Below are 12,530 nucleotides of genomic sequence, written 5' to 3'. Positions count from 1 at the left end.
GTTTTAAAAAATACAAGTTGGAGTTCCCGTTGTGGCGCAGTGGTTAACGAATCCGACTAGGAACCATGAGGTTGCGGGTTCGGTCCCTGCCCTCGCTCAGTGGGTTAACGATCCGGCGTTGCCGTGAGCTGTGGTGTAGGTTGCAGACGCGGCTCGGATCCCACGTTGCTGTGGCTCTGGCGTAGGCCGGTGGCTACAGCTCCAATTCAACCCCTAGCCTGGGAAACTCCATATGCCGTGGGAGCGGCCCAAGAAATAGCAACAACAACAACAGCAAAAGACAAAAAGACAAAAGACAAAAAAAAATAAAATAAAATAAAAAATACAAGGAGTTTATTATCATTAAGCTACATTAAGCTAAGTCTTCATTCAGCTCTTATTTTCCATGTGCCAATTTATAGATGAACCAGGCTCTACCTGCCTGTAGTCAGACTAGCTAAAATTTTGTTCCCTAGTTTTCATTTTAGCTCCTGGGAATCTTTCTGGTTTTATGCTCATAGTTATTTCCTCTTACCTGCTATGTGCCAGGGACTGTGCCTGGCCCACAGATAGATAGTAGGTAGCTGCTGCCCCCTCCTGGGGAAGACGATGTGTACAGTTGGTAAGAGTTGGGATCTGGGATGGAGGTATGAGCTAGAGAGAAGAATGGGTACCTGCCTGTAGGAGGTGGTATCCAAATTGCACCTCAAGGCTACAAACAGGAATTATTCAAAAGGAAGGGAAGGGACTTCCTGTCTAACTCAGTGTAATACTAGGACAAGTCAGACTTTGTCTTCCTGTCCATTGATGTGCCTGTAGGAATGGGAATTCATGAGAATGAGGAAGGCAGAGAGGAACAATACTGGCATGGAAATATATAATGGTGGCTCTGCTAGTGCCAGGGTCTGCTCTGCTGGAGTCAGCATTCTCTGTGAGTGTGTGCACCTAAAAATTAGTGAGAGCACAGTAGGTTAAGAATCTGACTACAGCAGCTTGGGTTGCTGTGGAGGCATTGGTTCGATCCCCGGTCCAGCGCAGTGGGTTTGGTTAAAGGATCTGGCATTGGCACAGCTTTGATGGAGTTCACAGCTATGGCTCAGATTCAGTCCCTGGCTTGGGAACTTCTATATGCCACAGATGCGGCCATTAAAAAATTAACTGTGAGTAGTCAGTGGGTATCTAGGACACTTCTACAAGTTGCTTTCGAGTTGCTGGAAAAGGGAAATCCACAGAGAGTATTGTGGGAAAGACTAAAATTGGCTTTGACCAATTTTCTACCCTTTGGGATGTGCAGAAGCTCTGTCAAGCACCCCTGTATGAAGGAATCACACTGCAAAGTGAGTTCTTGCCGGGATTGGAAGCTAACTGTGCCTCCTTTGCTTTCCAGCTATGTCGACTCTACAAATTTATTGAGCAGAAGGGAGAGTTGCAAGATCTAACACCCACAATCAATTCATTAATAAAACAGAAAACAGGTGTTGCCCAGTTGGTGAAGTATGGCTTAAAAGATCTAGAGGAGGTTGTTGGACTGTTGAAGAAACTTGGCATCAAGTTACAGGTTTGGCCACCATTTGATTCTGGTAGCACAGATTTGTGGCCTTAATAAATAGCACAAGGGGGAAATGGGTTTTATTTTATTAATGCTAGTAAGTGTTTTATTTTTCCAGAACTCTTCTCTCTGCATTTTGGAACATTTGATTGCTAGTAATGTTTTTGGCTTAAATCAGAATCTTTGCAAGCATCAAAATTCCTGTTGTGCAGTAATTCTTCCCATGTCCAGCCTTAGAGAAGTGGTTATTCTTTCTTGGCAGGCTTGTGTTAAACAGACAATGTGCCAGATCTTAGTGAACATTTCGTTTATGCTAAACAGATTGTTCTGATGCTCTTGCTAGGAGACGGTGTTTTCAGCATTGCCCATTCTAAATCTTGAGCCCCTGACACGTGTATGTGGTATTTCCTTTTCAGGTCCTGATCAATTTGGGCTTGGTTTACAAGGTGCAGCAGCACAATGGAATCATCTTCCAGTTTGTGGCGATCATCAGACGGAGGCAAAGGGCTATATCTGAAATCCTTGCAGCTGGTGGCAGATATGACCTGCTGGTGAGGGCCTGCCCTGCGTTTGTTGATTTGTTTAGGCTTAATTTCATTCTTTCTCAAGTTATGGTTTTGAAATTTGGAGTTCCCATTGTGGCACAGTGGTTAACGAATCTGACTGGGAACCATGAGGTTGCAGGTTCAATCCCTGGCCTTGCTCAGTGGCTTAAGATTCCGGCATTGCCTTGAGCTGTGGTGTAGGTTGCAGACACGGCTCAGATCCCTTGTTGCTGTGGCTGTGGTGTAGGCCAGTGGCTACAGCTCTGATTAGACCCCCTAGCCTGGGAATCTCCATATGCTGTGGGAGCGGCCCTAGAAAAGGCAAAAAGCCAAAAAAAAAAAAAAAAGAAAAAAAAAAAGAAATTTTTCACTGCTGTATAGCACTGGGAACTGTATCTAGTCACTTATGATGGAGCATGATGGAGGATAATGTGAGAAAAAGAATGTATATATGTATGTGTGACAGGCTCACTTTGCTGTACAGTAGAAAACTGATAGAACACTGTAAACCAACTATAATGGAAAAAATGAAAATCATTTTTAAAAAAAGAAAAAATTAAAAAAATTTTCAAACCTACAGAAAAATTGAGCCAGTAGCATAAGTGGACACCTCTATATATTTTATCTAGGAATAGAAATGTTTTATGAACTACATTTGCAATGTTTTAATGTTTTGTCTCACTAACTATATAGATTGACAGAATTTTGCAAAGATAGTACAGAGAGGTGTTGTGTTCCTTTTACCTAGTTTCTTCCAATGGTTAAACCTGGCATAACTATAATAAAATGACAAACCCAGGAAATGGACATCAGTACGCTGTATATGTCTGATTCTGTGTTGTGTTTTGTTGTTGTTATCGTTGTTGTTTGCTTTTTAGGGCCGCACCTGAGGCATATGGATGTTCCCAGGCCTAGGGGTCAAATCGGAGCTACAGCTGCTGGCCACAGCCACAGCCACAGCAATGTGACTTTGTGCTGTTTTTATCACGTGTAGATTCCTGTAACCACCACCACAGTTGAGATACAAGACAAATGGAATAAAGAACCTTACCTCCCTTTATATCCCTTACCTATTCCTCACTTACAATTGTCCTAAATATTTCCTCAATGTACACTGAGATCCACTTAAGACAGTGTTGTGCTTTTTGTTTCCAGTGTAAAACTCTGAGAAAATCAAAAAAAGAAAAAAAAAAAAGACCATCTACTGAATTTACACAAAATTTCCAGTTTCTGATGAGAAATCTGCTGTTATTTGAATTATTTTTTCCCTGTAAGAAAGAAGATTCTCACTCAATGCTTCTAAGATTTTTTTTCCTTCGTCTTTAGTTTGAAGTTTAATTATGATTTGTCTTCGTGTGACTTTCTTTGGATTTGTCTTATTTTGGATTTTCTCAGCTTCTTGAATCTCTAAGTTTGTCTTTTGCCAATGTACGTCCCCAACCAAGTCACAGCAGGCATCAGAGAAGGCTAAATGGGGAGCCAGGACTTTCACATCTGCTTGGGGGTAGTGTCTCCTCTAGCAGAGTAAGTGGAACCAGGATCCCCAACTTCCATCCCCTCCCAACCAGTAACAAGGCCCCCCTCCCCACTGGGGTGGTATCATAGGACACTGAATGAGAAACTGGAACTTTCACCACTATCCAACACAGTGTCAGTGGAGGAATATTTCAGGCATGATTTCTTCTACAATTTTTTCAGCTTTACCCTCTTTTTCCTCTCCTTCTAGGACTCTGATGACACAAATGTTACATCTTTTGTTATACTTCTGTGGTTCCAGAACATATTGCTTTATAATCTATTTAGATTGGTTTATCTTCCATTTCTCTGATTGTTTCCACTCTTATCTCCATTTTGCTATTGTGCCCAGCCACAGCAGGAACTCCAAACATCAAAAATTATTAAGGAACTATTTTACATTCTTTTCCAGTCTCAGTCTTTGCATCCCGTGTGTTTTGCATGCATAACACAAGTCAGTTCAGATGAGACATTTCAAATGCTCAGGCCCCAAGTGACTAATGGCTACCATGTTGAAAAGCACAGAGCTAGATGCAGCATTCATTAACGTTTCCTGAATTTGTAAGTACACCTGCTTCCTGCTCTTGCTACACATGCATATGCACACACTTTTTTTGAACCTTTTGGTAAGTTGCTGTTAGAGTACATGCCCCCAATCATTGCTTTTCCTATAACTGCACTTTCTTCTCCATTTCATAACCAGAGCTGTGTGTCTCTCTCCACAGATTCCCCAGTTTAGAGGACCACAGGCTCTGGGGCCAGTTCCAACTGCCATTGGGGTCAGCATAGCTATAGACAAGATAACTGCTGCTGTCCTCAACATGGAAGAACCCGTAAGTTCTGGCTTTGCTTTCCAGTGTTCTTTGAGATGTCTTTCATTTTGTAGTCATTTACATGGAGCCCCAGCAGTGGTGGCTATAGACTGAGGTTTGGGGAGATTACCTTTGCCATGAGAGATAAGCCTAAGTCTTGGTGTCAGTACTTAGCCTCTGCTTTCTAGCTGGGGGATCTTAGTCACTAACCTTACTCTCCTCATCTGTATGATGCTATGGAAATGTGAGATATTACACTTGTTAGCAGACCCACATCAAAGCTCTTTGTTCATAAATACTGCTCTATTCTACGAAGCTAGAAATGTCTTTTTCCCTTATGTTTCAGGCAAGATTAGTTTTCCCGAGGAAAAGAATATCTTCTTGATGACTTAGGGTAGTTGAAATTATTTCTGTCTTAGAAGATTAATATAGGAGTTCCCGTCGTGGTTCAGTGGTTAACGAATCCAACCAGGAACCGGGGTTCAATCCCTGGCCTTGCTCAGTGGGTTAAGATTCTGGTGTTGCCGTGAGCTGTGGTGTAGGTTGCAGACACGGCTTGGATCCCGAGTTGCTATGGCTCTGGTGTAGGCTGGCAGCTACAGCTCCAATTGGACCCCTAGCCTGGGAACCTCCATATGCCACAGGAGCGGCCCAAGAAATGGGGGGGGGAAGACTAATATAAAAATTTTTTGATTGTCATTTTTTTAAACTATTGTCAATCAATCAAAGACTTCTGCATTTATGTTGCTGTATAAGATTGAAGGTGCCTATTTTCACATAAGTGCTGGTCTCACCTACATGCCCCCTCACTCTGTTTCCAATCCAGGTTATAATAAGCTCTTGTGACCTCCTGGTTGTAAGTGTTGGCCAGATGTCCATGTCCAGGGCCATTAACCTAACCCAGAAACTCTGGTCAGCGGGAATCACAGCAGAAATTATGTATGACTGGTCACAGGTAACGAGACAAAAAGCGTATGAGAGCCGAGTGCCAATAGTCATGGCTTTAGTAGCAAATCATCCTCTGTGGCCCTAGTTGCTGCCAAATTCTTTCTCTCTCTGGTTTCAGTTGCTTCCTGAATAAGTTTCTGACTGTGTCAGTAACAAATTACCATAAACTTAGTGCTTCAAAACAACACTTGTATATTATCTTACCTGTCTGGAATTCAAAGTCTGCAATCAGTTTCACTGGGCTACAATCAAGGTGTCCGATAAGCCTGGTCCCTTCTGCATGCTTTAAGAGGATGCACTTCCTTGCCTTTCCAGCTCCTGGGAGCCTTCTGCACTCCTCCATCTCTCTTACCTCTGCGGTGTGGCCTCCTCTTTCCACTCTGCCCTACGCTTCCTTCCTTCCATCTCTAACTGACCCTCCTGGTGCCCTCATACACGGACCCTTGTGATCAAAACACTGTGCCCACCTAGATAACCCAGGATAATCTCCCCATCTCCAGACCCTTAACTTAATCAGTCTTCAAAGTCCCTTTTACCAAGTCAAGTGATAGCACAGGTTCCAGGGATCCGAATGTGGACATCTTTGCAGGACCATGATCCAACCAAGCACACTTCCCAAAGGCCTTCTGTGTTCAGTGTTTGTAGCTTTATATCCTCAGCCCTCCTGCGGGAGGCCTGATGCCTTTTCTGGGTGTGAGGTGGGAAAATGGCACCACTGAGCACCTGCCCACCCTTTAGTATGGGGGGGCTTTAGATGACTTACTTGTGTACAAGCAGATCAAGGAAGGGGCTGCATTTCCAAGTGGTCATCCAGGTTCACCCACACTCATGGTGCCCCAAAGCATGAAGAGGTGCCCTGGGAAACAGAATCCCACCCTCCCACCTGCTCCTTCCACATCACCTGCCAAGAGCTGCTGGCCATCTTTGTGTGTGTTATATAAAAATTCATGTAGAAGTGTACCGAGCAAAAAATTATAATCATTTTATAGAGCAATATCCTATTCCACTTGCTTATGTTATTTATAAATTGTCAGAAAAGTATTCTGTGCTAGAGTAAAATTATCAGCTCAGGGTGATGGTGACTTCAGCCCAGTACAGGAGCATCCCCTGCAGGTTTCTCTGCTTTGATGCTTCTTTGCTTTATGCTTCAGTTCTTCTTTTCACCTTCTACTATTTCTCTTGCTGCCTTGGCTTTCCCCAAAGGCCTTTTCACTGTGTGTGTGTGTGTGTGTGTGTGTGTGTGTGTGTGTGTGTGTTAGTTTTGGGCACCTTCTATCAAGTTGTGAAGCTTCCAAAAACCTCTTACAGTGTCATAATCCCATTGAGTGACTTGGCCCCTTAGAACAATAGCAGAAGCAGGAAATCAAAAGAAGTCTTGGTCTTCCTTTGAATTTGCGTACACTTCTTGCTTGATATTTATATAAACCCTGAAATCAGCATGTTGAGTAATTCCCTTTGAGAATACACTGAACACACTGTTTTCATTCTCCTTAATTACTTGAAGCTGTTCCAGGTGTTCTGTGTTTATTTGTTTCAGTCCCAAGAGGAGTTACAGGAGTACTGCAGACATCATGAAATCACCTATGTGGCCCTTGTGTCAGATAAAGAAGGAAGCCATGTCAAGGTAAAGACCAGAGGAAATCTCTCACAATTCAACAGTCAGATTTCCCGAACTCTATTAACTGTGAAGCCCCCAGCCTTCCCACTGAGGCCCTGGCCTTGGGTGCGGGAGGGAATCGATTATTTCATTCTCCTTTTGAATTGCTGGGCCTGTTTTTGGAGAACATGTATAAAAAAAGAGAGAATCTGAATCTGAACACTTTCCTTTGAACTTAAAAAAAAAATGTAAAAACTGTATCTGTTTTGTTTTTTTGTTTGTTTGTTTGTTTCTCTTTACCTTTTTCCCCTTGTTCCCTTTCTCTCAGAAAAAAAGAATGAGTTCCCATTATGGCTCAGTGGTTGGCAAACCTGACTGGTGTCCATGAGGATGTGGGTTTGATACCTGGCCTCACTCGGTGGGTTGGGGATCTAGTGTTACTCTGAGCTCTGGTGTAGGTCTCAGACGAGGCTCGAATCCCAAGTTGCTGTGGCTGTGGTGTAGCCTGGCAGCTAGAGCTCCTGTTGGACCCCTAGCCTGGGAACCTCCAATGCTGTGGGTGCAGCCCTAAAAAGACAAAAGAGCAAAAAATAAATAAATAACTATAGCTGATACCTGCTGGTTGGCACATCCCCTGGCTACTTCCTAACCAATTTCACTATATTTCATTTAACTCATAATGCTCATAAATACATCACCTCATAACTTTTATTTTTAAAGGAAAAAATATTTTCCCCTTGTTTTTATCTTATAAATGTCTTTGGTTTTGATAGCTTTTGATAGTGATGTTGGCTTCATAAATGAGTTGGATCTGTTGTTTGCAGGATAATTTTGTGAAGAATCGGTCTTATTTAACCTCAGATATTTGGTAGAATTCACCAGTAAAACCAGAGGGGCTTAGATATAGAGCTGTCAGTTTGCCTCTTTCTCCTCAAGTGAGTTTTAGTAGTTTGTATCTTTCTCACTGTTTCCATTTCACCTGAGTTTTCAAATATTCCCTTTCACTATCTATGGGATCTGTAATGATATCCCCTCTTTCATTCCTGATATTGGTAATTGATGTCTTCACCCTTTTTTTCTCCCAATCACCTGGGTGGTAGAGGTTTATCAATTTTGTCTTTTCAGAAAGCCAGCTTTTGATATCATTGATTTTTTTTCTCTTTTTTTTGTTTGTTCATTTTCTATTTTATTGATTTCTATTCTTTCTTTCTTCATTCTGCTAAATTTGGATTTAGAGATGGTAACTAGTTGAGGTTTGTTTTTTTTATCCACTCCTTTTAATTGAAATGGTTAGACCATTTATGTGTAATGCAGTTATTGAAATGGTTGGGTTTAAATCTATCATTTTACTCTTTGTTTTCGGTTTGTTCCATCTTCCCCCACCCCCATTTTCTCCTCTTTTCATGCCTTCTTTTCATATTTAATAGTTTTTAATTCCATTTTATCTCTGCTATTGGTTTACTGACTATAACTCTCATTTTTGTTAAGTTTTTTTAGTGACTTCTCTAGAGCTTATAGTATATATGTCTTTAACTAACCACATTCTATCTTCAAAAAATGTGCCTTCACATATAGTGTAATAACCTTAAAAATGCATATTCCCATTTTCCCTCATCCTTTGTGCTGTTGTTGCCATTTTTTTTCTACATATGTTATTAACTTCATAATACATTGTTAGTATTTTAGTTAGTCACCTTTTTAAAAGGTTTTTACAATAAAGGGGAAATGTCATTTACCCACATTTTACCATTTCTGAAACTGTTTATTCCTTTGTGTTCAGCCAAATACTCTGATTTCATTTTCCTTCTGACTGAAGAATTTCCTAATATTTCTAATTAGTTCAGGTCTCCTGGTGATGAATTCTCTCAAATGTGATTGGTCTGAGAAGGTCTTCATTTTGCCTTCATCTTTTGAGAGATGTTTTTGCTAGGTATAGAATTCATGATTTAAATTTTTTGCACTTTGAGCATGGATTTTATTGTCTTCTGACCTGATAGTTTCTGTTTATAAAGTCTGCTTTGATCTTCTGTTTATAATGTACCTTTTTATTTTCCGGTACCTTTTTAAGATTTTCTTTCATCACTGGTTTTCTGCAACTTGAATATGATGTGCCTTGATGTGATATTCTTTATGTTCTAATACATGGTATTCACAGAGATTCGTTGAACTGTAGATTTATAGTTTTCAACAAATTTGGAAATTTTTCAGACTAATTCTTCAGGTATTTTTCTGCCCCTTTTTCTTCTTAAAATCTGATTACAGTATGTTAACCATTTGATATCTCATTGATAGCTCATTGAGGCTCAGTCTTTCGTGTGGTTTTTTTTTTTTCTTCTGCTTTTTTCTGGATTATTCACTGATCTTTTCTGTAATATCTTATCTGATATTAATCCCATTCAGTGCATTTCTTATTTCAGATATCATAGTTTTTTCATCCCAACAAGTTATATTTGTCCTTTTTTTAATGTCTTTCCTATCTCTCTCCATCATGGTTCTTGTTTCCTTTATTTTTTTTTTCCCAATTTATTTATTTATTTATTTATTTATTTTTTTTTTTTTGTCTTTTTGCCATTTCTTGGGCCGCTCCTGCGGCATATGGAGGTTCCCAGGCTAGGGGTCTAATCAGAGCTGTAGCTGCCAGCCTATGCCAGAGCCACAGCAACGCGAGATCCGAGCCGCATCTGCAACCTACACCACAGCTCACGGCAACGCCGGATCGTTAACCCACTGAGCAAGGGCAGGGATCGAACCCACAACCTCATGGTTCCTAGTCGGATTCGTTAACCACTGTGCCACGATGGGAACTCCATCCTTTATTTTTTTATAAGATTATAATAGTCCTTTTAGATTCTATCATCTTGACATTTCTAGTCTGTTTCTATCTATTGATGTTTCTCCTGGTTATGAGTCTTATTTTCCTTCTACTTTGCATTACTGGTAGTTTTTGGCTGGTTGTTGAACATATGAATTCTACTTTTTTTTGGGTTTTTTTGTCTTTTGTCCTTTTAGGGCCGCACCCGTGGCATATGGAGGTTCCCAGGCTAGGGGTCGAATTGGAGATGTAACTGCTGCCCTACACCACAGCTCACGGCAACACTGGATCCTTAACCCACTGAGCGAGGCCAGGGATCAAACCCACAACCTCATGGTTCCTAGTCAGATTCGTTTCCGCTGCGCCACAACGGGAACTCCTACTTTTTTCTTTTTTAATGGCCACACCTGCAGTATATGGAAGTTCCTGGCCCAGGGATTGAACTGGAGCTGCATCTGAGGCCACAGCCACAGCAACACCAGATCTGCGCCACACCTGTGACATACACTGCAGCTTGTAACAAAGCCAAATCCTTAACCCACTGAGCCAAGGCCAGGGATTGAACCCACATCCTCACAATGTTGGGTCCTTAACCCACTGAGCCACACAGGAACTCCTGTACATTTTTTGGTGCTGGGTTTTATGTTCCTTTAAATACTATTGGACTTTGTTCTAGGATGTAGTTAAGATCCTTGAATTCTGTTCAGTTCTTTCTGGCTTGATTTTAAGTTTTGTTAGGGCTGATCCAGGGCAGCCTTTAGTCAAGACAGTACCCTTTGGAGGATTCTGCCTGCAGCCCAGTGTATCATGAGGTCTCTCTACTCTGATAAGAACAATAACTATTCTCAGCCCTGTGGATTTCAGAAATTATCATGCCTATTCATTTCTGGTGGTTATTTCCCCAGTCTTGGAGAGTTTCCTCTCACTCATGCACAGATCAGTTCTCTGCCAACAGTGTGAGTGGACTTGTCTGCAGAGCCTCAGAAATCTTTCTCTTTGTGTCGCTCTCGCCTCTCCAGTCCTCTGCCCTACAATTTCTAGCCATCTTGGCCTACCTGAACTCCAGCTAAGCAACTCCTTAACTCCTGGTCTCTGTTAAGGTTCCTCCCCCTGCACTGCAGTCTGCAGATTTCTTCAACACAGTAATCTGGGGCACTTGTAGGCTCACTCTCTTTCTCTTCTCTCAGGATAACAGTCCTCCACTATTTGTTGTTTAGTGTCTGAAAACCATTGTTTATATATTTTGTCTGGTTTTCTAGTTGTTTAAGGCAGGAAGACAATACTTGTAGTAGTTAATTCTTCATGGGAAGATTTATAAGTCCCCAAAACTAGTCTGCTTGTTAATCGCAAACTCATAAATGACCCTAAATCCCACTGATCAGGCCCCTTCCAGAGCAGTGATTGCTCCTGTAATATTACCATGAGACGAGCATCTAGCTTCTGCTAGATAATTCCAGCATCATAACATACTACTATAAGGATTATCAAATTTTTACAACTTAAATTAGAATCTGCTTCCAAAAAAAAAGGGAGTTCCATCATGGCTCAGTGGGTTAAGAACCTGACATAGTGTCCCTTAGGATGCAGTTTTGATCCCTGGCCTCTGCTCAGTGGGTTAAGGATCCAGCATCGCCACACGCTACAGTATAGGTCATGGATACAGCTTGGATCCAGTATGGCTGTGGCCGAAGCATAGACTAGCAGCTGCAACTCTCATTCATCCTCTAGCCTGGGAATTTACATATGCCACAAGTGCAGCCCTTAATAAAAACAAAAACAAAAAAGTAATCTTATACATTATTCTAGCCCATCCAGTTCTTTGGATTCTTAACAGTGGGTCAGTAGCATCATCTTCCTATTTAAAGGGCAAGACATCACGTCCTCCCCACCCCATTCAGCAAGTGCATTTTAAAAGCATTCACAGTACAGGAGGGATTAAATTTAGGGCTATGAGGGATGCAGGCATATTTAAACCACAGGCTCTGCTCTCAAGGAGCTTATAATCTGGTAGGGATTAGAAGACATTCATTCATGATCATGAGCCAGAAAATGCTAAATGCCATGAGAATCCTATAGGAAAGTTCTCTGAGGGTTCATTAGCCTGAGACATTACAACAGAGGTAGCAAGGATATCTCCAGAGTGGAGGTGGGATTAATGCTGGACCCTCAAGGATGGGCAGGATATAGGTACATGCTAAAAAGGCCTTTTAAGCAAAGGAATAGTAATGGTAATGGTCATTCTTTTAGAGATTTTTCCATGGGTAGAGGCAGCCAGCAGACAACTATTCTAGTGTCACCGCCAAATAGTCTGTTTGGGATGACACAGGATTGTGAAGAAGGGCACTTCAGCAGGAGAGAATGGTTCTGGCTAGCTCGTGGAGAGCCACAATACCCAAACAAGGAATTCAGACTTTATCGGTTAGTGGGGGGGCCAATGTTACGTTTTTGGTCAGAGTTGTATATGAGAGAAATTAATCTGCATGGATGCACAGCATGGAGTGGAGTGAGGGGAAACTGAAGATGGGGGTAGACAAGGGTAGACTCTCAGGCTACCCCAGGCCAAGGCAGGGTGCTGGCCATGGGAGTGAAGATGAAAGGGCAGGCACCATAAATGTGGGGTGATAGGACTGGGGTCTGGAAAGGAGGCACGGAGGAGTTGTAGAAACCTTAGTGACTGACCAAGAAGATGTTTTAAGGGGAGAAATATGTCAAAGAACAAAATAAGAATGAAATTCGTCTTGGCCTTTTTTTAAAATTCTGTCATTTATAAGAT

At 41.7% G+C, this 12,530-nt stretch overlaps 1 protein-coding gene across 11 annotated transcripts in view; it reads left to right on the top strand.

Moving 5' to 3' along the window:
* EIF2AK4 (eukaryotic translation initiation factor 2 alpha kinase 4) overlaps positions 1-12,530 on the top strand; it is a 110,423-nt gene that overhangs the window by 88,248 nt on the left and 9,645 nt on the right. For all 11 annotated transcript variants that reach the window (XR_002345549.1, XR_002345551.1, XR_002345552.1 and 8 more), the window contains 5 exons: positions 1,367-1,537; positions 1,945-2,079; positions 4,314-4,421; positions 5,227-5,355; positions 6,886-6,972. Coding sequence is in view for 3 of the 11 variants with exons in the window: in XM_021097878.1 (XP_020953537.1) it covers positions 1,367-1,537; positions 1,945-2,079; positions 4,314-4,421; positions 5,227-5,355; positions 6,886-6,972 (630 nt within the window). In the remaining 8 variants the exon portion in view is untranslated. The remainder of the gene's footprint in view (positions 1-1,366; positions 1,538-1,944; positions 2,080-4,313; positions 4,422-5,226; positions 5,356-6,885; positions 6,973-12,530) is intronic.

Source organism: Sus scrofa, chromosome 1, assembly GCF_000003025.6.
Source record: "Sus scrofa isolate TJ Tabasco breed Duroc chromosome 1, Sscrofa11.1, whole genome shotgun sequence".
NCBI classification, from domain to species: Eukaryota; Metazoa; Chordata; class Mammalia; order Artiodactyla; family Suidae; genus Sus; species Sus scrofa.
This window is presented reverse-complemented; position numbering and strand designations above follow the sequence as displayed.